The sequence below is a fragment of the Cajanus cajan genome, chromosome 2, assembly GCF_000230855.2.
Source record: "Cajanus cajan strain Asha chromosome 2, NIPB_CcT2T_4, whole genome shotgun sequence".
NCBI lineage: Eukaryota > Viridiplantae > Streptophyta > Magnoliopsida > Fabales > Fabaceae > Cajanus > Cajanus cajan.
In genome coordinates, this window is record NC_138518.1 from 3,036,984 (window position 1) to 3,063,933 (window position 26,950).

Here is a 26,950-nt window from a genome sequence, read left to right on the forward strand (position 1 = left end):
ATAAATATAACATCATACTAATTTATAAAAATCAAATAAACCACCTAATTTTTCTAAACACTAAATTACTAGGTAGACATTAATTATATAACAAATTATTAATAAAATACAAATATATAACACATACATACAAGGGGTCCAATTTAGAAAAAATCCTAAAACTGCTTCAGTGTCTGGAACGGCCCCAGAACGGGCTGTTCTGCAAGCAGAACGACCCGTACTGCAAGCAGAATGGCCCGTACTGCAAGCAGAACGGCCCGTTCTGCAAGCAGTACAGGCTGTTCTGCTTGCAGAACGGGTCGTTCTGCTTGTAGAACGGGTCGTTCTGCTTGCAGTACGGGCCATTCTGCAAGCAGTACAGGTTGTTCTGGGGCCGTTCCAGACTCAAAGTTCGCCCAAAAACAACGAAATAAGACGCATGAAACGAAAATGTTACCTCAATGTTGTATTCGTCCCAGAAAATGAGAAGCTACACACTTCAGATGAGAGTCCCAGAGAGTAAAGAGGAAGAATATATGATATTGAAGCAAAATAGTAGAGAATGGAGCAATAGGAGCAGAGATAGTGTAATTAATTCTCTGATACTACTTTTAAAATTGGCTGTTCAATAACTGATTTTAAAAGTGATACTTTTAAAATCGGCTATTTAGAGCCGATTTTAAAAGTGATACTTTTAAAATCGGCTATTTAGAGCCGATTTTAAAAGTGAGACTTTTAAAATCGGCTGTTCAAGAGCCGATTTTAAAAGTAGCGTCAGAGACTTTTAAAATCGGTCATAACGTAGCCGATTTTAAAAGTAATGACATTATTTACAAAATTGCCACCGCATCACTTTTAAAATCGGCTACCTGATGACCGATTTTAAATCTCCGATTTTAAAAGCCATTTTTGTACTAGTGTATTCATAGATTCAAATGTTGAAATCCAACACAAATAAACAAAAATTTTCCAAAATTTTATAAACTAAAAAATTCAACAATATTAATGAAATCAACAACCCTAAAACGTCAACAATCTAAGTTGGGTTATTTTCTTGATCATTTTGTTTTCAAAACTTATATCGCCTCAACTACAATTAAATCATCTCAATTAAACCTAATTATTATTTTTTTAAATTTTTTTTGATCAGGTTAGTCCAACTTAAGGTCATTTGGCTCATCGGACTAAGTGGCCCAAGTCAAAATGATCTACTGCTATTTAGCAGGGGCAAATCCAGGTTGATAGAAGTGGAGGCAAATGCCCTCACTAAGTTTTTTATGTCAATTATTATCTCAATATATATTATAATAAAATCTATTATTTATTATGTTAAAAATTAAGTATTTCATTGCTTTTTATGTTTTATGTTGCAAAAAAATTTAAAATTAATATATTATTTTTGAAATATATTTTTCTTTTAAAAAAATTACATCTAAATGTAGTTTGATAACTTAATTTTTCTTAAAAATAAATGGATGTGAGTTATCAAATGTATGTGAGGTTTATTAAAATACATCTTCTTTTTTAAAAGGAGTATATTAAAAAGTTATAATTGTAATATTTTTTAAAATGTACCTAAATATAATTTGTTACCTTACTCCTTTTTTTATTTTTAAAAAATAGTTGTGAATTAAAAAAATTATATATGTGTGCATGGTGTGTCATGTTAATTATAATTAAGTAAATTTAGTCTTGACGGTTTATTCAAGTTCATATTATATTTCTTTTTATAAAAAAAAAAAGAAGACAATTTTAATGTTAGAAATGAATTGTTAAATGACTGTTTTGTTACTTATATAAAGAAAAATAATTTTGAAGATGTTAAAAATAAAAAAAATTATTCATTATTTTTAAAATATAAAATCTCGTAAAGACAATTAAAATATATATTTTTATTTAAAAAAATATAAAATTATATATTTATTATTACAAATTATATATAAATATTATTCTCACTACTTAAAATTCTGAATCTGTGCCTACTACTTGATCAAATTTTTTATGATCTAACCTTACTATATTTACCAACTGATTGAATCAACTTTAACATTAATAATCTCTACATATACATCTATACATATTTAATAATTCGTGCCTATAATAAAGTGATATATATAATTTTTTTGCGTACACATCTTTTTTTATTCTAATTTATTTTTCTAATCATTCCTTAAATTATTCTACAAATTATTTACATCCTTCGATTAATTATCCACTGGTATATATTGCTCTTTTTTTTTTTGCTTTAATTTCTTTTTAAAACAAAGTGGCGCGAAATGCCTCTTCATTTTTTTATTTTTACTAATAATTTTAAAAAGAATATTTCTTTTTAACATACACTATTTTACTCTTATAAACTACTTTTTAGCCATTTTTTCTCCTTTTTTAAATTTCAATATAAATTTCACTCTTGTAACTTTTCACACTTTCTAAATAACTCTCCAAATAATCGCCCATTCCATCAAAATTAATTGCCAAACTTTTTTTTTCTTTTAACAGAAGAAAAGTTTTTCCTCAACTCGTTTATATAATGCTTTTCTATTCTATTGTTATATTACTTTACTTCACATTAAATTTTCTTCTTTTTATATCTCTTATGTATAAAAAAATTATGTAAAAGTCTTGTATACATAAATTTTTAAAGTTTAATTATGATAAAAAATTTAAAATCAATACACACTTTTTTAACTCATAAAGATATAAATTTTAAATTTAATTCTTATTATTTTCATTGCCTGCATGGTAGAATAAATATGTAAGAATATCATTAATTTTCTTTATTTTAACACAATTATCTGTATGCGTGATAAAGTTAAAGCAACGATTTAGGAGAATAGAATTCATTGATTTTAGTTATTATTTTTTTTCAATTTAAACAAAATTTTATAACATAAAAAATAATATTGGCAATAAATAATTTTATGTTAATAAAAATAATCTATTGAAATGTTTAAAACTTTGAGCTGAATTTTTTAATTAGTATGAAAATTATACGATTTGTTGTTTTTTCGTTCTATTTTTATTCATTAAAATGAAAATATTATCTTATTTTTACTGTTCCACAAAGTGTAAACGTCACACGCAATACTGACTCCAGTGTGTTTGTCTTGTTCTCATCACGTGGAGGCCACCTTATCCTTGCTGATCAAGTATCCTTGGCCACCAAGGTTCTGATCTTGACTGTTCATAATACAATACTTGGCTGAAGTTAAAAAAAAAATAAAAAAAATAAAAAAAACTAAAAAAACTAAAAAATTCTAAAAGCGAGTATCCCAAAAGTATTAATAAGAAAATTATATATATATATATATACTAATTCATTTAATTTTTAAAAAGTAAGATAATTTTGATATTTGAATTTAATATTTCTTCATTATTATTTCTTTTATACAAAATTAAATTCATATTCGGTCATATATTAATTATTTTTAAATTAATATAATTTTAATTAAGATGTAATGATGTAATCTCTTAATTTAGTAAAATATATTAATTATAAAATTTTAAAAAAATATACATTCGAATTGATTAAAAGACATGGATATTAATTAAAAAAATAGTATAGGCGTAATTTTTGAAAATATATAAAAAATTAAATTTATGGTTATCAATTAAAATTAATTACTTTGTTTATCTTAACAAATTAAGTAATATAATTTTAGTAAATAATTCTACTTTTTGGTTTATCCATTCTTCTGTATTACGATCTTTGCTTTTTATAATACATTATTAACGGTTCCAAAAGAGTGAGTAGCCAAGTTTGAAAAAGAAAAGAAATCAAATCGCAGTCAACGTCTTTGTCTCAAATATGTAGAGCAGTAGAAGCATCTTATCCTTGCAGATCAAGTTACAATATTGGCAATTTTAAAATTATAATAGAACTGTATACACAGGCAAAACGATGCCATAATTCTTAATTCTGTCTATTTATCTTAACAAGTGAAAATGAGACACTCCTCATAAAATATTATTAAAAAGTAAATGAAAGATAAAAAAATAAAAAATTTGTGTAGTTAACTTTAAAACATTTAAATAATTAAATAAAATTAATTAAAGTGTAATAATAATTAAAAAATTAGTTAAAAAATAAAAAGTAAAAAATAATAAAAAAAGAATATCTCTTTTATTAATAAAATCATAGAATTATAAGTTATTGATATACACACAAAACCATTATTTTGAATTCTCTGATGATTCCAAGTACAATTTTGATGAATGGTCTAAAAAATGGCGTCATATTGGTCAAACCAATCGGCCATGACCCTATCCTAGATACATCAGATACCTATAAATGAAGAAAGGAGAAGGGTTTCAAATTGCAATTGCAGTGTATTGCAAAATAGCTAGCAAAAATGGACTTTCTCCTAAATTGCCTAAACCTAAACACTACCACTAGTGCCATTGCATTCCTTTCTCTAATCTTGTTATTTTTGTTTGTATGGAAAAAATCTAAAGGTAAAGAAGCTCCACTAGTTGCAGGTGCATGGCCAATACTAGGTCACCTCAAATTGTTGAATAGTTCACAAACACCCCATAAAACGTTGGGTGATTTGGCTGATAAGTATGGACCCTTATTCACCATCAAGCTCGGTGTCAAACCCGCTTTGGTTCTCAGCAACTGGGAAATGGCGAAGGAATTGTTCACCAAAAACGACCTTGCCGTTTCCTCTCGCCCTAAACTCGTTGCCGTTGAACTCATGTCGTACAACCAAGCATTTGTTGGTTTGGCACCGTACGGGACATATTGGCGCGAGTTACGTAAAATAGTTACGTTCGAGTTTCTCTCCAATCGCCGAATCGAGCAACTGAGCCACGTTCGTGTCTCCGAGGTTCAAACCTCGATCAAGGAGCTTTACGATGTTTGGTGCAGAGAAAAGAACGAGGGTAACTACGTGTCGGTGGAAATGAAACAATGGTTGTCACATTTGACTTTCAACATGGTTGTGCGAATGGTGGTTGGGAAGAGGTATTTCGGGGTAACCCATGTGGAAGGGAAAGAGAAAGCGCAAAGGTTTATGGAGAATATAGGGGAGTTCATGCGGTTGATGGGGACTTTCACGGTGGCTGATGGGGTTCCTTGTTTGAGAGGGTTGGATTTGGGGGGTTATGAGAAGGCCATGAAAGCAAACGCTAAGGAAATTGACAAGTTGTTGAGTGAGTGGTTGGTGGAACACCAAGAAAAGAAGGCTTTGGGTGAAAAGGATGAAAGAGAACGTGACTTCATGGACGTCATGATTTCTAAGATTAATGGTGCACAGATTGAGGGGTTTGATGCTGATACCATATGCAAAGCCACATCCTTGGTAAGCACTACTATATCTTTACCATTATGCTTATTTTGGTGTAGATAATTTTTCTTTTAATACAATTTTATGTTTATAACTTTTATATATATCTCATTTTATTTTTAATAACTACTCAAAAAATTGTTCAAATTGCTGATTATTAATCATCAATTTTAATTAATATTATTTTTACATGTTTTAAAAATATGCAGAAGTACAAAGTGTTTTTTATTTTACTTTTTTTATACTAGTAATAATACGGTGTGAATTCTGAAAGAGTTAGTGAAATTTCATTTTTATGACATTCAAACCTGTAAAACAGGGATTAACATGGGGACTGGTTGAATTTATTTTGGACTTCTAGTATTTTCTTCTTCTTCTTCTTTTTATTTTGTATAATACAATCTTCTAGCTTTATATTTATAGCATTAATTAATATGTTATATAATTTAAGTTTCATTTAAAGTATTTAATTTTAATATTAGCTATATAACATTTTTAAAATATAAAAAATTAAGATAAACATTACCTAAGAATCTCGTGTGGTGGCCAATATAGTGGCTTTTGTGAACTATAAGAAGAAAGTTGGAAGTTGACAATGAATACTTTTATATAAAAGCAGGTATAAATATAAAATTGGTACATGTAACTAGTTTCTTAGTTACGTATGTATTTTTTATATTTAATAATTAAATACTAATTATATGTCGAGAATACTAGGTAAAATTAGGACATAAAGGAAATTTTATCATGATAAAGATTGAATATAATATATAATTTTCCATTTTATTTATTTTTCTTAGATAATTAAACTACTCTTCTGATAAAGTTAGAACTTATTATTTACAGGAGTTGATTTTGGGCGGAACTGATACAACTGCTGTTGTTCTTACATGGGCATTTTGTTTGCTATTGCGAAATCCTCATGTATTGAAAAAGGCTAAAGAAGAAATTGATATTCAAATTGGCATAGATGGATTTATAAAAGAGTCAGATATGAGTAAACTGGTGTATCTTCAAGCTATAGTTAAAGAGACACTAAGATTGTATCCACCCGCACCTTTTTCATCACCTCGTGAATTTATAGAGAATTGTATTTTAGGTGGCTATCACATCAAAAAGGGAACTCGCCTAATGCCAAACTTGTGGAAGATTCATAGAGACCCTAGTGTCTGGTCGGATCCATTGGAATTCAAACCAGAAAGATTTCTTACTACTCATAAAGATGTTGATGTTAGGGGTCACAATTATGAGTTTTTACCGTTTGGAAGCGGAAGAAGGATCTGTGCTGGAATGTCCCTTGGCTTAAACATGGCTCATTTCGCTCTGGCTAATTTCTTGCACTCCTTTGACATTTTGAATCCATCAACTGAATCTCCTGATATGACTGAAATCTTTGGATTCACGAATACTAAAGCCACTCCACTTGAGATTTTGGTTAAGCCACGTCTCACTCCCAACTATTATGAAACTTTATAATCCTTATGTTAGTCGTGTGGTCTGTGTGTGATTCATATTGTTTGATACTTTGATGTCAAATAATGTGATGCTTTGTGGTCAATTGTATGTTAAATCGTGTCTTCCTTTGAAAATGTTATGTAACCATGTGATAGTTTTGTTCCTTGCAAAAGCTCGCTAGATGTATCATCGTCATTTAATTGTCATGAAACAAATAATATGATCTTGCTACGAGTTTATTTGTGTTAGTGTATTAATTTGCTTGTAATAGATTAAGAATATTACAGAAAAAAGGACTTGAGCATTATTCCCGTTTTTTTAGGGTGTTTTGAATTATGTGAATGGAATGATATGAGTAGGAATGTAAGTAAGTTGAGATTGATCCGTAAATCTAACTAACTCGATCCATCTCAAAGTTACACATTCACGTTAAGAGTGTTTTCCCTTCACGTGCATGACATTTTTAATAAAAAAAAAAATCTAAAGAGTTTACAAGACTACTCTACTCAGTATTCATCCGACTCATCTAAACCCATTATTTAGTTTTTTTTTTATAAATAAGATAAATCCCAGAGAATAATTTTTTAATGAAAATTGTTGCTTCTTATTTTTCTAGCCGTGTTTCACAACGCTTTTTCAATAATTTATAATTGAATGTGGTTTATTTTAATTGTATCATGTAGTTATGTTAAATAAAACATTAATTATATACTTACATATTTATTTTGCTTTGCACTTAAATTAATACGTATTAAATTAAAAAAAAATAACTTTAAGGTATGTTTGGATGAGGAATTTTAATGGAGTAATTCATTTGTTTGAAGAATTTTAAATTCTTTGAGGTGAAATACTTTGTATGGATGGAGAATTTACAAAAAAATTTGAAATCTAAATATTTGTGAAAATCTTTGAAATAGTAGAATTTCAAATTCTCCCAAAAAGGTAAGAATTTGAAATTCCTCATATTTTTTCCCCTTATTTCACTTATATATTTTATCTTATATCTTCATATTTTTAATTATTGAATATTTAAAAATACTTTAAAAAATATTAAATATTATCTAATATTAATTTTAAAATTATTAAATATTTAAAATTATTAAATATTTTTATAAAATTTTATTTAAAAATCTCAACATATAAATATATTTTTAAAATCAATTTTATCATGATAGAATCAAATTATCATATCCAAATTAACAATTTAAAATTTTAAAAAAATTGAATTGACTTATCCAAACAAAATATTTTAAGAATGATAGAAATTGAAATCAAAGTAATTCAAATACCAAGAATTTCAAATTCCTTGAATTTGTAAAATTTCTCATTCAAACACACCATTAGGGAACTAAAGAATTTTTTATTAATTGTAAAACATTGTCATAAAATTTAAAAATTTATTTATATATATATTTTCAAGGAACAATAAGAGAGAAAAAACAAAAAAAAAAGTAAATTAAGTAATATAGCGAAACAATAAAAGATTATATAAATTATTATATAACTTTATCATGAGATTATATTATTTCTTTATATTTCTTTATATAGTATGTTAGTATACGTATCACTATTTGCATGATGAATTATCATCATCAATGTCTTCCATCACTGCACAAAAATTACTTTTAATGATAATTATTATACTTTTAGGGTAATTATTTTAATTTTTAATGACAATATAAATAGTTTCTAAACTATTTATCATCAATTAAATTATAGCTAATGTATCCAAAGTCAATAAAAATATTACCGATAATTATAACGAATAATAAAAGTTTGTTTATGATAACTAAAAATAAAGGGTGTTTAACTATTCACTTAAATTATATATACTAATAACTATTTAAATCACCACTAAAAGTGTGTTTAACAAATTTATATATTTTTTCAACAGCTACATTACATGATGAATATATCCCTTTTTAGAGCACACAACTAGAAATGTGCTGGTTTCCTGCTAGTTTCCTACGAAAAATTGTTAGCAGAAATTTTTTTTGTGAATTTGCTGCCATCATGTTAATGATAGGATTATTCTCCGTGAGCGAGTAATTTTGTATACTTTTTGAGGATTTTATTGCGAATCTAGATTGACAGAAAATATTTAACATTATTTTAATAAACCGCAGAAAAATGTCGCAAGCATTTTTTTAATAATTTTTTTTATACATTTAATTGAGGACTTTTTTTTTTGTGAATTTATATCCCCAGGAAATATTTCTCGTGAATTTAATTCCGTAAGAAAATCTACAAGTAATTCCTTCGTAATCCATATCAGTACTAAAGAAACCTTCCTCTACTTAATTTGTTGATAAAACTAGAAAAACATTGAATGCAGCGGTTATACTTCTCGTGGTTAGAAAGCAACACTAACTTCTTCAGACTATGCTTCTGTGTAATGTTGCTGTCATATAGGAAATTAATTGTACAAATTTTGATTATTGCAATGCTAGCTCTTTTTCGTATAGATTTCTATTGCTTAGTTAGAGTAACATGCGTGCCATTGTTGGAGGAGAGGTTATAATAACTGATTATTGGATTAATTTATGCTTCATGCAAGGCTTTTACAAGGCATCACTTTGGAATGATGATTTATCTGAAACTATAGTTTGTGCTTAAATTGAAACAATGCTTAATTGCTTATATCAAAATAATGGATTTGGCATTTTAGAATAACTTGTCGAAAATGGTCACGATGATTGGATTTGCTCTAACAGATGAGTATGCTTTTTGGTTTGCTCAGTAACTGTATCTGTATGTATTGATCGTGTATACTCTTAAGGGAGCTTCCTATTTTCTTGAGCTTCATTATCTGTCTTTTAAAGCCTCTATCTTGGCCAGCTCAACAAGTGCTTGCTCTTCATTGGTTTCCTTAATCTCCTTTTTAAGCACATCTATAGTTGTTAATTAAACATGAAAACATCAGAGTTTGATGCTTGAATTTCTTTCTCTTCCATCAAAGAAGCCACATCAAGATATTAACAAATACTAACACATCATAGAAATTAACAACAGCTTTAACTGAAATTTAAACGTGTGAATATGCAAATTTAATTACAGGTGTCTACTCTGACCATTATTAATTTAGATTTGGTAAGCTTTTTCCAAATTTATTTAATTTAATTATTTGCTAAGATATTTGTTTCAGGTGCAATATAGTTAATATTTTAATTTACAAAACTAATTAACTTTAAGATTGCAAAGCCCTAAGTTCATTCTTATTATTTACATTTTCTAATTTTATTAGTTCATCAAGATTGCAGAGGAAGCAGAATAAAGTTCTTTTCATTGGCAAATGAATTAAAGCAGGTATTACAATCAACTCTTTTCAACAAAATAACACGCCAATATTGAATATCTTCAGATTAGATTTTCACGAGTTGATCAAAATTTCACAGGTACCATGATGATGTTTCCATCATTATTATTTCACTAGTACAAAAATGGGTTATTACGTCACTCATTTTATGTTAGAAAAGTGAAACCCTGACGTTATAAAAACGCGGTGGCAGTTTCGTAAATATTGACTGACTAATTTACGTCGGATCCCCCAATGTCCGACGTAAATTAGTCACTATAGTAGCAACGTTCTTTTCACTTCCCGCGCGCGTCCCTTTGTTTTCTTTCATTCTTCTCTCAATCTTCTTCTCTCAATCTGTAAGTGTCTAAGTTCGTGTGTTTGCACATTCAAGACTAAGCCATTATTTTGGACTTATCTGATATGTGTATGGAATTGAACTATGAGATGTTGTGTGGAATGTGAATGAGATGTGGTTGTGGTTCTTCATACCTATGACCAGGGGTGAGCATGACCCGAGATTGTTACATGAGTATCGTGACCTTGGTTAACATGTCAGGGGTGAGCACGACCCTAGGTTAGGGGTAACGTGACCTTGGCACAGTGTTATATCAAGGGTGAGCACGGCTCTGGATTGTTACCTGGGTATCGTGACCTTGGTTAACATGTCAGGGGTGAGCACGACCCTAGGATAGGGATAACGTGACCTTGGCACAGTGTTATATCAGGGGTGAGCACGGCCCGAGATTGTTAAATGGGTAGCGTGACCTTGGCATAGTGTGAAGTGCAAGATTTGTGATGATTGGTGTGATTGAGAATTATGACGTGATGACAATGCATGATTGATTGAAATACGATATGTTGAAATATTTATGAATATTAAATTATAATGAGATAATATATTGTGTTTTCTTATGTGCTATATATATAGATGTTTTCTTTTCTCACCGTGCGATTTGTGGATATTTTAGGTGAGGAAGATCTGGCTACGAGTGGTATCTAGAATGCCAACGGTTGAATTGTCGGGATGCTCTGATATTGTGACATCGGGCAAAGGATTTTTTAGAACATAGGTTTTTATTGTAAATGTTATTTTTTGAAAATAATTTGAAAACTCTTGCGTTTCATTTTTGTTATTGTGGTTATTGAAGGATAATTTTTAAGATTCTCATGTGAACCCTTTTATCGAAATAAAAAAAATATATTTATAAGTTTTTATTATTACAATATATATGTTGGGGTAGTAAGGGTGTCACATTTAGTGGTATCAGAGAAGGTTGATCCAATCGGCCGTGAGTTGTGAGTCTACTATGCTTGTTTGGTAGATAATTGATGGAATGATTTGATTGTAGAATTTGTTGATATGTTAGTACTATGATTGATTAAGTTGGTTGTTTACTTATAGTATAATTGGTAACTTTTCTGGTGATCAGAAAAGTAATGGCAGGAGGTAGGAACGATCGTGCAATCGTTGATGCTCTTCAAGCGATGGCTCAGGCTCTGGGTAATATGAACCAACAACCAGAGGTAGATGGGCTGGAGAGATTCCAGCGAAATAATCTACCAAGCTTCCGTGGGGGTTATAATCCTGATGGAGCTGCTGACTGGATTTTTGAAGTTGAAAAGATATTCCAAGCTATGGGATGTCCTTTGATACAGAAGGTGACTTTGGCTGCCTTCATGCTTTCTGGTGAGGCTGGCATCTGGTGGCAAGGTACTTTACAAAGAATGATAGCTGCAGGTACCCAAGTGAATTGGGAGAATTTCAAGCAGCTATTCTTGGAGAAATACTTTCCCCGAGATGTAAGACATAAGAAATAGGTGGAATTCCTTGAATTGAAGCAAGGAGATGATTCTGTGGCTGAGTATGTGACTAAGTTTGAAGACTTGGTCAGATTTTGTCCCATGTATGATGGTGTGGGCAATGAGAAGGACAAATGTGTGAAGTTTGTGAGTGGTCTTCGCCCTGAGATTAAACAAGTTTTTAATTATCAAGGGATCACTCACTATCACAAATTGGTAAACAAGTGCCGAGTATATGATGACGATAACCGTGCTAGGGTAACTCATTATAAGAGTGGAGGAACCATGAGGAATAATAAGTTTGGGTCATCTAGTAAGGGTAAACCTTACACCAAGTTTTCCGGGAATTCGAGTTCTAAGGTGAATAATCAAGGTTCTATGCAACAAAGAAGCCAAGTTCCCACGGCTAGCCAAACTTCTAGAGGAGGAAGTGTGGGTTCTGTTTCACACAACAACTGCTACAATTGTGGGAAGCCAGGTCATAGGGCATATGAATGTTCGTTGCCTAGAGAAATAATGTGCTTCAAATGTCAAGAGAAGGGACACAAAGCTCGTGATTGCCCCAAGAACAAGACAATAGAGGTTGGGGGGAGTGCTAGCAAACCTCGAGCGACAGGAAGGGTGTTTGCCTTGAGTGGTGCTGAAGCTTCACAATCCAAAGACTTAATCCAGGGTATATGTTTCATCAATGGAACTCCTCTAATTGTTTTGTATGACTCTGGTGCGACTCACTCTTTTATATCACATGCGTGTGTGTCCAAATTAAAATTACCTGTTTCTTCCTTGTCTTTTGAATTAATAGTAGAGACACCAACTAGTGACTCAATGTCTACTTCTGATGTCTGTTTAAAGTGTCCTTTGATTATTAATGGTAGAGATTTTATAGTTGACTTAATTTGTTTGCCTCTAAGTCAGCTAGATGTTATTCTGGGTATGGACTGGTTATCTTCCAATCATGTCCTTTTGAATTGTGCTGATAAATCTATTGTCTTTGGTGAGCCTGTTGAAAAAGTGAGTAAGGATTATTTGACTGCCAACCAAGTTAAGGTATCTTTACAAGAGGATGCTCAAGTGTACATGTTGTTAGCATCTTTGAATTCTGAGAGTAATATTTTGGTGAATGAACTGCCTGTTGTATGTGACTTTTCGGATGTCTTCTCTGATGATATGTCTAGCTTACCACCTAGAAGAGAAGTAGAATTTTCCATAGACTTAGTACTAGGAACAGGACCTATTTCTAATGCACCTTATAGAATGTCACCCGTAGAGTTAGTGGAGCTTAAGAAACAAATAGAAGACTTGTTGGAGAAGGGGTTTGTGAGGCCTAGTGTATCACCTTGGGGAGCACCCGTACTATTAGTTAAGAAGAAGGATGGTAACATGAGATTGTGTGTAGATTATCGCCAGTTGAACAAGGTAACCATTAAGAATAAATATCCATTGCCTAAGATAGATGATCTTATGGACCAGTTGGTGGGTGCTTGTGTATTTAGTAAAATTGATCTTAGATCGGGGTACCATCAGATTAGAGTTAAGGATGAGGATGTACCTAAGACAACATTTAGGACTCGTTATGGACACTATGAGTATCTAGTAATGCCTTTTGGTGTAACAAATGCTTTTGCAATTTTTATGGATTACATGAACCGAATTTTTCATCCGTACTTGGATAAATTTGTAGTTGTCTTCATAGTTGACATACTAGTTTATTCCAAGACTAAAGAGGAACATGAGGAACACTTAAAGGTAGTTCTTCAAACCCTCAGGGAGAGACAACTTTATGCCAAGTTGTCTAAGTGTGACTTTTGGCTAGAGGAAGTGAGTTTCTTAGGACATGTGATTTCAAGTGGGGGTATAGCAGTATATCCATCTAAAATTGAGGCGGTACTTAAGTGGGAGACACCTAAGTCAGTTAGTGAGATTAGGAGCTTCCTTGGATTGGCTGGATACTATAGAAGGTTCATAGAGGGATTCTCTAAGTTAGCATTACCCTTGACAAATTTAACTAGGAAAGGAGTTATGTTTGTATGGGATAGTAAATGTGAGAATAGTTTCCGAACTCTTAAGGAGAAGTTGACTAGTGCACCTATTTTAGTGTTGCCTGACCTTAGTAAGACTTTTGTGGTTTATTGTGACGCTTCTAAGATGGGTTTGGGTGGAGTGTTAATGCAAGAGGGAAAGGTCGTATCGTATGCATCTAGGCAATTGAAAATACATGAGAAGAATTACCCCACCCATGATCTTGAATTAGCAGCTGTGGTATTCACACTTAAGATTTGGAGACATTATTTGTATGGTTCAAAATTTGAGGTGTTTAGTGATCATAAGAGTCTTAGATATTTATTTGACCAAAAGGAATTAAATATGAGGCAAAGCAGATGGTTAGAGTTCCTTAAGGATTATGATTTTGATCTTAGTTATCATCCGGGCAAAGCCAATGTGGTGGCTGATGCTTTAAGTAGGAAATCTTTGCATTTGTCTTCTCTTATGATTAGGGAGATGGACCTTTTGGCTCAATTTAGAGACTTGAGTTTGACTTGTGAGGTGACCCCTAGTAGTGTGAGACTAGGTATGACTTGGGTGACTAGTGAGTTGTTGAAGGAAATTGGAGAAACACAGTTAGTGGATTCATTTCTAGTGGCTAGACGTGATGCTATAGGACAAGGTGTTGGAGGAGAATTTACCTTGGGTGTAGATGGAGTGTTAAGATTTAAAGATCGAGTGTGCGTGCCTAGTGACCCTACACTTAGACGTTTGATCCTAGAGGAAGGTCATAGGAGCAAGCTTAGTTTTCACCCAGGGGCAACTAAGATGTATCAAGACCTTAGAAAGATATTTTGGTGGCCTAGGATGAAGAAAGATATAACTGAATTTGTGAGTGCCTGTTTAGTGTGTCAGAAGGCTAAGATAGAACATCAGAAACCTTCAAGACTACTTCAGCCTTTGAGTATACCCGAGTGGAAGTGGGATAACATTTCTATGGATTTTGTAGTTGCTTTGCCTAGGACTAGGAGAGGGCATGATTCCATTTGGGTTATAGTTGATAGGTTGACTAAGAGTGCACATTTCTTACCTATTAACATTAGGTATTCTCTAGAGAGATTGGCTGGACTGTATATTGATGAGATTGTGAGATTGCATGGGATACCATCTAGCATAGTTTCAGACAGAGACCCTAGATTCACCTCTAGGTTTTGGGAGAGTCTACAACGAGCTTTGGGGACCCAACTTAGACTTAGTTCAGCTTACCACCCTCAAACTGATGGTCAGACTGAGAGGACTATTCAATCTTTAGAGGATTTGCTTAGAGCCTGTGTGTTGGACCAAGGGGGTAGTTGGGATAGTCTTTTACCTTTGATAGAGTTTACCTATAATAATATTTACCACTCTAGTATAGGTATGGCACCTTTTGAAGCCCTGTATGGTAGGAGATGTAGGACCCCTTTGTGTTGGTGCGAGCCTGGTGATAATGTTATCTTAGGACCTGAGATTATGCAACAAACCACTGATAAGGTTAGATTGATACAAGAGAGGATGAGGACAACTCAGAGTAGACAGAAAAGTTATGCTGACAGGAGAAGGAAGGATTTGGAATTTCAAGAAGGTGACCATGTGTTCTTGAAAGTCACTCCGTGGACTGGGGTTGGCAGGGCATTGAAATCCAGAAAACTTACTCCTCGATTTATTGGTCCTTTCCAAATTCCTAAAAGAGTCGGTAGTGTTGCCTACTAAATTGCTTTGCCTCCTAATCTGTCAAATCTCCATGATGTGTTCCACATTTCCCAACTTCAGAAATACATCTATGATCCTTCGCATGTGATTGAGTCGGATCATCTTGAGGTTAAGGAGAACCTAACTGTGGAAGCTACCCCGATGAGAGTCGAGGATCGAATGGTGAAGCAACTTAGGGGAAAGGAAATTCCTTTGGTAAAAGTTATTTGGGGAGGAGCTACACCTGAAAGTGCTACTTGGGAGCTAGAGGAGAAGATGAAAGCGTCGTATCCGTTTTTATTTGCTTCAGGTAATTTCGAGGACGAAATTTCTTAAAGGAGGGGAGAATTGTAACACCCCATTTTTCTTATTTCAATTTTATTTTATTTTAATTAAGGGTATTTTGGTAATTTTATAAAGGAGATAGGGGTGATTTAGTAGCTTGGAACGGGCTGTTCCGGAATTGGAACGGGCCGTTCCAAACTACCAAAAGGTATGTGATTTAGTAACTTGGAACGGGCTGTTCCGGAATTGGAACGGGTCGTTCCAAACTACCAAATTGTATGTGAGTTAATAGCCCAGAACAGGCCATTCTCAAGATGAAACGGGCCGTTCCGGACTATTAAATATGCCATTAACCCTAAATGGGAACGGGCTTGGAACGGGACGTTCCCAAAATTATGGCCGTTGGGTGTAATTAATGCACACCAGAACGGGCCGTTCTGGTTTTGGAATGGGCCGTTCTAGATGTGATTTTTAGCCATGGTTTAAGGGTCTGGAACGGGCCGTTCCGGATTTGGAACGGGCCGTTCTGGTGTAAAAAGCCTATAAATAGAGCTGTTTGCCACTCCCAAAAAGCACACCTCTCATTTCTGATTTCTTTTCTTCTGGTCTCTCTCTTCTTTCCTCTACTTTCTGCTTCAGACCGAGGGGAACCCAACGAGGGAGATCAACTAGATCTAGTGTAGATTCAGCTTCTACATATCTAGATTCAGCTTCTTCATATCCAGGTACGGGGGAAAAGGGAAATTATTTATATATAGAGTTACATGAGAGAATTGGGTAGAGGAAAAACCCCTTAGGATTATGAGTAATTTTAGAATTATTTCTGTTTGAAGAATTATTGACATTATTTGATTCTGTATATATTTAGGACAACAAATATATGATTTGTTTGTAAAAATGATGCTCTAGGAGAGAGAACGAAATTATAGAAAAGTGCCTGTAGGTTAGGTTTTGAAAAAATTGGATTATTTCTGTTTGAGGAATTAATTATACCATTAGATTCCGTATGTGTTGAGGATTAGAAATATGTATTTAAATTGAAAGAATGATGATCCGGGAGAGAGAATGAAATTGTAGAAAAGTGCTTGTGAGCTAGGTTTTGGAACAATTGGGGGTTTTTACTGTTATGCTGAAATTACATTAAATTGCTAATTCTATTTATTATTATATTAATTTATGAATATCATTGTTATATTATTTGATAAAAATTGTTGATTTAAACGTGAATTGCTTGATATGTATGAAACCCATTATTTTGGACTTATCTGATATGTGTATGGAATTAAACTATGAGATGTTGTGTGGAATGTGAATGAGATGTGGTTGTGGTTCTTCACACCTATGACCAGGGGTGAGCACGGCCCGAGATTGTTACATGAGTATCGTGACCTTGGTTAACATGTTAGGGGTGAGCACGACCTTAGGTTAGGGGTAACGTGACCTTGGCACAGTGTTATATCAAGGGTGAGCACGGCTCTGGATTGTTACGTGGGTATCGTGACCTTGGTTAACATGTCAGAGGTGAGCACGACCCTAGGATAGGGATAACGTAACCTTGGCACATTGTTATATCAGGGGTGAGCACGACCCGAGATTGCTAAATGGGTAGCGTGACCTTGGCATAATGTGAAGTGCAAGATTTGTGATGATTGGTGTGATTGAGAATTATGACGTGATGACAATGCATGATTGATTGAAATACGATATGTTGAAATATTTATGAATATTAAATTATAATGAGATAATATATTGTGTTTTCTTATGTGCTATATATATAGATGTTTTCTTTTCTCACCGTGCGATTTGTGGATATTTTAGGTGAGGAAGATCTGGCTACGAGTGGTATCTAGAATGCCAACGGTTGAATTGTCGGGATGCTCTGATATTGTGACATCGGGGCAAAGGATTTTTTAGAACATATGTTTTTATTGTAAATGTTATTTTTGAAAATAATTTGAAAACTCTTGCGTTTCATTTTTGTTATTGTGGTTATTGAAGGATAATTTTTAAGATTCTCATGTGAACCCTTTTACCGAAATAAAAAAATTTATTTATAAGTTTTTATTATTACAATATATATGTTGGGGTAGTAAGGGTGTCACAGCTGAAGGAAAAGGAGCTCGAATGGTGGAACATCCATCTATATTTATTTAATTATTTTTATGATTATATTACACAAGAAATATAAGGAGTGAGAACAATTTTCAAATAAATATTTATAATCACATAATATGCATAGCAATAATTAATAAAAAAAATATATTAATGATGATTAACATTAAAATTTGAATTATACTTGTAATGACTAGTCAGGATAAATGAGCATCATCATAATATCAATCAATAAAAGGATATTTCACCTTAACCAACAATAGGATATTTCACTTTCATTTCTTACTCATTTAAATCCCCAAGGTAAAACCTCCAGCTACAAATAATTCAAATTTTATCTTCTATGGCCATAGAACAATATTTATCTTCATAAATACGTAAAAGAAATTAACAAAAAGACGAGTCCAAGAATTCACAATTATATCATAGTTGATTATAAACATATTTACAATAAATATAGTTACGTAAAAAGAATACATTAAGAGTACCAATGATATAAATAAATATGACAATCATTATAAAATAATTAAGTAATATAAAATATAAACACCTTAATAATTAATATGGATAAAAATAATTATAAGTTAAGCAAATAAATGAGGTTAGGGACACCTCACTAGATAAATGTACAAAGAAAATAACATAAATAAATAAACATAGTAGTAGATAAAATTTTAAAGAAACAAAGTTCTCCTCCCCCTTACCTTGAAATGTAGGTTTATCGAAATGTAGTTGTGTAAATTTTATTTTCTCACTCCGCTACTTCCTCTTTTTCTTCCTTCTCTCTTTCTCTCTTCTCTCTTTTTTTCTTTCTACTCCGTCAGTTTTGTATCTGAGTTTTGTGTGTCTCAAAATTACCACAACTGATGCCTATTTATAGCATACAAAGTAATGATTACATATTTATAATGTAATGGTAAAATTAATATAAATTCGTTCAGTTACACCTCCATTTGTACCTTTAGTTACTTAGAGATAATATTGAAATTGATTTGATTTCACGAGATAAGATTCTGAGCTGCGTTGCTTATCCCTGCGTTGCTTATCCGTGCATTTATTGCACCACATTTTTTTTTTGAAAATCATTAGAAATTCCGGAAAATGAAAAAAATTTGTAATATTTTATGTATTTATATATAATAATCCAAATGTTCATTAAATATATATATATATATATAATTTATAATTAGAGTATTATTCTAAAATAACATAATTTGTTGAATTAAATATTGTTTATTTCCATTTTAATTTCTGAAAATTTTGACAATAAAATTTTAATGTATTATAAATATCAAACTTATTTTCTATTTGTTCTTAAAATATAAAAAATTGATTACTATTTTAAGAATAATATAAAAATATTATATTTAAATTTTAGGATGTTACACTTCCCTTCATAACAGAGGTCTATTTCCTTGTTTGTATGCCCCCGGACGAAATTGGGTGTCTATAGGGTTGGGTCATTTTTTTTTTAAAAAAGCTCACATATTTGACCTAACACAACGTGATTAAGTTTAACTGAGTTGGATAAAAAATTAGATTAAAATTGACTTGACTCGATCTATTTACACCGCTAATTATGAAGGTGTTTAAAATCATGTAATTAAGACCGACACTTACATACGAAAGAAATACTATAACATTATAATAAAATTATATAATAATTAGAGTCGTCAAACAGATCAATCTTATAGTGTCTTTAAGGTAGTCTAACTTGGATTGAATTATATCTAGGATAGTATTTTTTGGCCTAGTGTGACCAATGTCAAGCCACTAGGCTATCAAGATAATTTGTCCTTAAATAGAAATTAATAAAAATTAGAAAAATGATTTATATCCAAAATTAAAAAATCTATTTTTAAATAAAAAACAAATAAAATGTTTAGTGAAATAAATTGTCCTTAAACTATTAATAATTATTTAGAGATAATTTAGTCTCAACACAATTGTAAATACAAATTAATATAAAAGAACTGATCATAGTCTCATTGCATTGATATATCTAACCTTAATAGATTAATATGTGGTAACACATAAAGGTGACAAATGCAACTATCCACAACACAAATATTTAAGTTTTCAAACTTCAACATATCACAAGTGGAAAAAACACTTTTAAAATCGGTCGTTTTTGACTTTTAAAATCGGTTCTATGATCGATTTTAAAAGAGCCGATTTTGAAAACTAGCACTTTTAAAATCGATCGTTGACCGATTTTAAAAGTCCCACTTTTAAAATCGGTCATGCCATGACCGATTTTAAAAGTTGTTAATTTTTTTTAAATATTTGACTTATTTTAGGAGGATCCCTGAACAAAACCTGCAAATTAATAAAATACTAGACAATTCATATATTTTTAATATACCAAATTACATACAAATAGCAAGAGTTGGTAAATGTCAACCATATATGTAATCAAAGTAACTTACAAATTATGTACATCCTAAACTACAAAATGAGTAAAACTATAATCATAACTCGTAGCTAGCCAATGTTTCAATGAAAAATGTAGTCCATTGCTCCCTAATGGTGTTTATATCTTCTAGCGACAATGGTGATCGATCTATAAATATCTATTAAGAAAATTTAGAACAATTAGAAGTAACTCTTAAAACATGATAAAATGCAAACTTAAAATAAAAAATTTTAAAATTCTAAAACGTACTTCAGTCCACCCATATACTATTTGTGAATCAACAATAGTATGCATTGCCTTCATTACATAGTATCCGCACTCATAGTTTCCTTTTTGCTTATGAGACTACAAAAAGAATATAAAAACCAATTTTAGTAGTAATGGTAATTCAAAAGAAAATACCTTAGAAAAAATATCATTACTAAAATAACTTACTTTAAGAGAGACCCAAAGCATTTTTTTCTTCAACTTTGAACCTTTAAGCATATGGTATCCTTCCATAGCCCTAATGATAAAAGGACATCATTATTATATTTTAAAATAAAATGTAATGATAAATAAAATAAAGTAGTTTTTTTAAAACAACTTACTTATCTAATAATTGTTTAAAATCTACAGGAGGAGGTTTGTGCATCGAACAAATGCATACAGATATATTGTCCATAGGACAAATAATCAGAAGTTGCCAATGAGCACTGCATTGAGAAACTATCAGTAATAGAAAATACATTTTTTAACAATTTATAATCAATTATATACAAATATACTTAGAAAAGTAAGGAACTAAGTAAACTTTTTTATTTGATTCAGACATCCAATTTTGGATGTAAGCTTGAATTTCTTCTGTCTTGTTCCCAATTTTTTGGATTAACTCGGGTTCCAAAAATCCATAAATGTGATCATTCCCTTTATCCACACCCAATTTATGGATAAATCTACAAGGTTAGAAATAAAGTTAGAAAAAAGAAACAAAACATAATTAAAATTAATTCAAATACTTACAATAACCACAATTGCAAAATTGATATGTTCAGCATGCAGTGCCCGTTTGTAATCTCTGATATGTCGCTCTGGCTTATATACAAGGGGTCATTACTACAAAAGCCAAACACTTCAGGAACCCAAGGGACCTGTTTGGGTCGATTGTCATCTTCCATATCTGCAACCAATCTCCATAGCTTTTTCATCGGAGTTAGATTTCTAGAATGGTTAAGCATAGCCTTTGGTGGGGCAACAACATCCTATTAAATAAAGTACACAAATAATGTTATACTACATTATAATAAAATAACACCAAGTTAAAATTAAATAGTTAAATAACTTACCTCCGTAGATATCACTTTTACCAACTTATAAGGCCATTGAAGGAAGGTATTTAGGGCTTGTTCCATCGTCTGAACCTCTTGTGTGGGCACAGGAACTCTAGCCTTTGGGTTTCTAACATCCAACATTGAAACCCTTACCATATCATTTCCCATGGTCTGATGGTGCACAACAGACCCCAACACGTGAATCCTCCCTATGCCCACAAGATCGAGTGATCCATCAATGAATAACTCACACTTATTAGATGTACCATGGTCAGTGGCAGAAGTAGAGGGATTTGTAGTTGCACATGAACCTTTTGTACTCACATGTGCAACAATTGGTTCAATTGGTGGAGTTTTCTGTTGAAATTGTTGGCTAAGTGACTGCATATACTCTTGCAGTTGCCTTTGCATGTCATATTTTAATTGCCTATTCTCATCTTGTCATTGTCTTTGCATCTCCTCTTTCAATTGGCTTAATTTATCCTCATAAGTTGCTACAACCTGAGAGACCTTCAATTCCAGCAATTGGTCCACCGACCCAGATCAATGTGAAGATGACTGTGGTCCAAAGTAAGTTTGCAAGGTATGACCTCTACCTGCTGCCCGAACTTGACCTGTGTGCTCGGGCTTCCCAATGGCAACAATGAGTATATTCTGTCGTCCATGGGAAACAAAAGATCCCTCTTTCGCCTGCTGATCTAATATATCCTACAATATATGACACATAAACAATTTAACAAATTCTTATCGATCAATATGTTAATTAGCATCATATGAACAGTAAAATTATACTTACTATCTTGCTAACAATCTCCTTTGCTGCCTCAGTTGTAAACTCGCCATTTTTTTTATGCGGGCAACCTTCCATAATTCATGGCGTTCAGGTGGAGATGGAGGATCACTAACTATACTGTCATCTTGTCTAGTCTGGCGCTTCATAGCTTTCTCCTTCATGATCTTCTTCTTAAGCCATTCATAACCTCCACGAGAAATCACAACATAGGTTTCATTCTTTGCCTGAGTCTCTTGTGCCTTCTTTCTTTTCTCCTACAAAAGTATCATATAATGAAATTAAGGGTAAAATATAATATTCACAACTACACAAATGGTAATGCATATAATCCTAACTTACCAAAAACTCCACACTCATTCTAGACTCTATAAATGTGTTCCACGTCTCTTGGTCTATAGTGGGATTTTTATCACCAGGAAATTGTCCTTTCTTTTCACAAAAAATATACTTGTTTGTGAGGGTGGTCTTATATTGCCTCCACCTCTTAACCACAATGGAGAGGGTCTTCCTTCTCATCCTCTCTATGTTGGGAATGTCCCAAGTTTCCTACATTTAAATTAACAACGAGTTAATACATATTGATACCCTAATTAAATTTAATAATGAAAATGAGTATAAACAAAATTTACCAAAACATCTGTCCAAATATGGTTTTTGACAACCTCCTCTACCTCATCCCAACTGGGCAATAAAATAGAAACCTTGGTTCTAGCATGAACCCCCATCATACTCATAAATTGAGCAGCTGAATCCCCCGTAGGTTGCCCAGTGATCTCATCTATATCAACATGTATCCTCTCTCCATTGAGGCATTTGGCTGCAACATTTTTCATTCTAGTGGGACCTCTGACATTCTTCTTGGTTGTAGATTGTGTAGAGGATGTAGACTGTGTAAAGCCTGAAGTAGAGTCTTGAGGTTCATCCATATTTACCTATTAACACAAAAATAAATTGTAAGTCATTAGTATAAATTGAATTGATAACATGTAGTATAAAAATAGAAGTTAATAAAAATACAAAATTATAATAACCTATTTCGGAAATATCATCAAGTTGGAATGTTTTCCCATATTCCTTCTTGATGATCATCACGAGTGGCATGTATGTCGTCCACATCATCATTTTCATTAAAAGTTGGCAGACATGTTGAGAAGGAAGGAGTATCCATAATATCAATTGAATCCCCAAATTCGTCACCGATATTGTTACTCCTACCTTGCAAAATAACTGACCACCTATTATTAGGTGGATCAGTGACATAAAATACTTGCTTTACTTGAATAGCCATGATGAAAGGCTCTTCTTTATGACCAACTTTATTAAGGTCCACCAAGGTAAATCCAAATTCATCAATTTTGACACCACTATTACTATCAACCCATTTGCATTTAAATACAGGTACTCGGAATGGACCGTAATCGACCTCCCATATGTCTTCAATAACTCCGAAATAGCACATGGACGCTTTGATAGGGTTCTTATCATTTTTGGTTGAGAAATGCATAGATTGAGCAACTATCATAATCCCACTATTTTGCATGGTACTTTTGTCATCTTGTGCCTTTGTATAAAATGAGTAATTGTTAATGTCATATCCACAAAAAGTAAACATATCATAGTTAGGTCCTTGAGCTAGGCGTTGTAAAGTTTCAGAAACATTTAAATCTGTCCCAACATTCTTTTTGAACCACTCGGTGAAAGTCTTGTTATGCTCATTCAACACCCATTTTTCAGGCATTCGAGGGTTGTTTGTCTTCACTAAGTCTTTATGGGCATTTAAATAAGGAAGAACCTCATCGGTGTTGTTCAATATATACAAATGTGCTTGAAGCACTTCTTCTCGTGGAATGCTCTTCAATTTTGTGCTTATCGTACCCTTCCCAGCAATTCGTTCCTCATGACGAGTCTTAGGAATGCCTATTGATTCAGCTTGGGACATGTATTCAGAACAAAACTCAATTGCTTCCTCTGCAATATACCTTTCTACAATGGATGCTTCTGGACGATGTTGGTTCTTCACATACCCTTTTAATATCTTCATGTATCACTCAATTGGGTACATCCATCTCAAAAAGACAGGACCACACAACCTAACCACTCTGACCAAGTGGATGATTAAGTGAACCATAATGTCAAAAAATGAAGGAGGAAAATACATCTCCAATTGACACAATATTAGAACAACTTCATTTTCCAACTCATCTAACTTATGTGGATCAATTACTTTGCTGCATATGCCATTGAAAAACAAGCAAAGCCTAGTTATGACTTGTCTCACATTTTTAGGTAAAACGTCACGTATCGCGACAGGAAGAAGTTGTTGCATTAGTACATGACAATCATGAGACTTCAAGCCAACTAATTTCAAACCTTTCATTGATACTAGACTTTTTACATTAGAAGAGTAACCATGCGGCACTTTGACACCATGTAAGCACTCACAAAAACTTGTTTTCTCCTTTTTTGACAATGTGTGACATGCTAGGTTCGCTTACCCTTAGGTTGTGGATACAATTGTTGTCGTATTCCCATGAGTTGCAAATCTAGACGAGAGTTGAGTCCATCTTTTGTCTTTCCTTGAATAATGAGAAGTGTGCCAATTACACTATCACATACATTTTTCTCAACATGCATGACATCAATGCAATGTCTAACATCAAGAACTTTCCAGTATGGAAGATCAAATAATATCGACCTCTTCTTCCATATGCTTCTTTCTTTCGGTTGTTTTCCCTTCTTTCCAAGTGTCATATTTAAATTCTTCACCCGTTCATAAACTTGCTCACCAGTTAATGCAGTAGGAGCACTGTCATATTCTTGAAATCCATTAAAAGCTTTTTTTAACCTTCGATATGGATGATTAGGTTTAAGAAATCTTCGATGGCCAAGGTAAACTGTCTTTTTCCAATTAAGTAGTTGATGGTAACAAGTGTCCTCTTCACATATAGGGCAAGCTTTATGCCCCTTAACACTGTAGCCGCACAAGTTTCCATATGTTGGAAAGTCATTGATTGTGCAGAACAACATGGCATGCAACCTGAACAATTCACCTGAATACCCGTCAAACACATCAATTCCCTCTTCCCACAACATCTTTAAGTCTTCCACCAATGGACTTAAATAAACATCAATGTCGTTTCCTGGTTGCCTTGGACCAGAAATCATCATAGATAGCATTAAATATTTGCGTTTCATGCACAACTACGGAGGTAAATTGTAAATTGTCAACAAAACAGGCTATGAACTATGCTTAGTACTTAAGTTACCAAACGGATTCATTCCATCCGTAGCTAGTCCAAGCCTCACATTTCTTGGCTCCTTGCCAAAATTTGGAAACATAGAATCAATTTTTTTCCATTGCAAACAATCTGCTGGATGCCTAAGACTTCCATCACACTTCCTTTCATCTCCATGCCATCTCATTAGCTTTGCGTCATCCGCATTAGCAAACAAACGTTTTAATCTCGGAACAATTGGCAAATACCATAAAACCTTCGCTGGATGACCCTTAGTGCTCACATCATAATCAGAATCATCTTATTTCTTTTTATATCGTGACAACCCACATCTTGGACATTGATGCAACCCTTCAAACTCACCATGATATAACATAAAATCATTTGGGCACACATGTATCTTCTTATACTCCAAACCCATAGGACACAACACCTTTTTTGCCTCGTAGTTACGATTAGGCAATGTGTTACCCTCTTGAAGCATTTCTTTTAGTAGCTCTAACAATTCTGTGAAGCTTTTATCACTCCATCCATTTCTTGCCTTCAAGTTGAACAATCTTAATATTGCTGAAAGTCTAGTGAATTTTTTACAGTTTGGATACAACGACTTCTCCAAATCGTTGCACATAGTTTCATACATATGTGCATGCTTGAATGATTCTGGACCAACATCACGAAGCATCTCCTCTAACCGATCATCCATATCTATCTCTTGTGTAAATGTTTGAGTTTGAGTTTCGACTGATTCACTTTGAATGTCAACATTTTCACCATGCCATATCCAACGTGTATAATTGTTAAGAAATCCATCACACAAAAGATGTTCTCTTATAACATCAAGTTCTAGGCGAGTCGCATTACAACAATTAACACAAGGACAAAAAAACCTTCCATTCATATCATCATTAGCATTTCGTATTACATATTCAATAAAATACTCTACTCCAGTCTCATACTCATCACTTATACGTGATGCATGTATCCAACTTCGATTCAATAACCAACTTTTATCCATAACTTCTGTTCTTCATAAAAAAAAAAACATAGACCATGAACGTTAATCTCACTATTTTAATCATTTGTATTAAATTTCAAAAGGGAAACTAAGGTTCACTCAATATGTGCATAAATATAACATCATACTAATTTATAAAAATCAAATAAACCACCTAATTTTTCTAAACACTAAATTACTAGGTAGACATTAATTATATAACAAATTATTAATAAAATACAAATATATAACACATACATACAAGGGGTCCAA

General features: G+C 32.5%; 2 protein-coding genes across 2 annotated transcripts; one reads left to right on the forward strand and one right to left on the reverse strand.

Moving 5' to 3' along the window:
* The first annotated feature begins 4,199 nt into the window (after positions 1-4,199).
* On the forward strand, positions 4,200-6,956 carry LOC145954097 (cytochrome P450 82A3-like). Its single transcript, XM_083067810.1, has 2 exons — positions 4,200-5,282; positions 6,114-6,956. Exons 1-2 carry the CDS (start codon positions 4,332-4,334, stop codon positions 6,741-6,743), a joined length of 1,581 nt encoding a protein of 526 aa, XP_082923936.1. The 5' UTR covers positions 4,200-4,331; the 3' UTR covers positions 6,744-6,956.
* An 18,728-nt stretch (positions 6,957-25,684) lies between these two features.
* LOC145954080 (uncharacterized) lies at positions 25,685-26,698 on the reverse strand. The gene is made up of 2 exons (XM_083067758.1): positions 26,047-26,698; positions 25,685-25,944 (listed from the first exon to the last, which is right to left on the reverse strand). The coding sequence occupies exons 1-2, from the start codon at positions 26,696-26,698 to the stop codon at positions 25,685-25,687; spliced, it is 912 nt and encodes a 303-aa protein (XP_082923884.1).
* Positions 26,699-26,950: the final 252 nt, after the last annotated feature.

Excerpts from the sequence above, each read along its gene's own strand:
- LOC145954097 (XM_083067810.1), top strand. The coding sequence starts at position 4,332 with ATGGACTTTCTCCTAAATTGCCTAAACCTAAACACTACCACTAGTGCC. Across the intron at positions 5,283-6,113 it reads TATGCAAAGCCACATCCTTG|GAGTTGATTTTGGGCGGAAC; the intron begins GTAAGCACTACT and ends TATTATTTACAG.
- LOC145954080 (XM_083067758.1), bottom strand. The coding sequence starts at position 26,698 with ATGGATAAAAGTTGGTTATTGAATCGAAGTTGGATACATGCATCACGT. Across the intron at positions 25,945-26,046 it reads TGATTTTATGTTATATCATG|CGAAGGTTTTATGGTATTTG; the intron begins GTGAGTTTGAAG and ends AGGGTCATCCAG.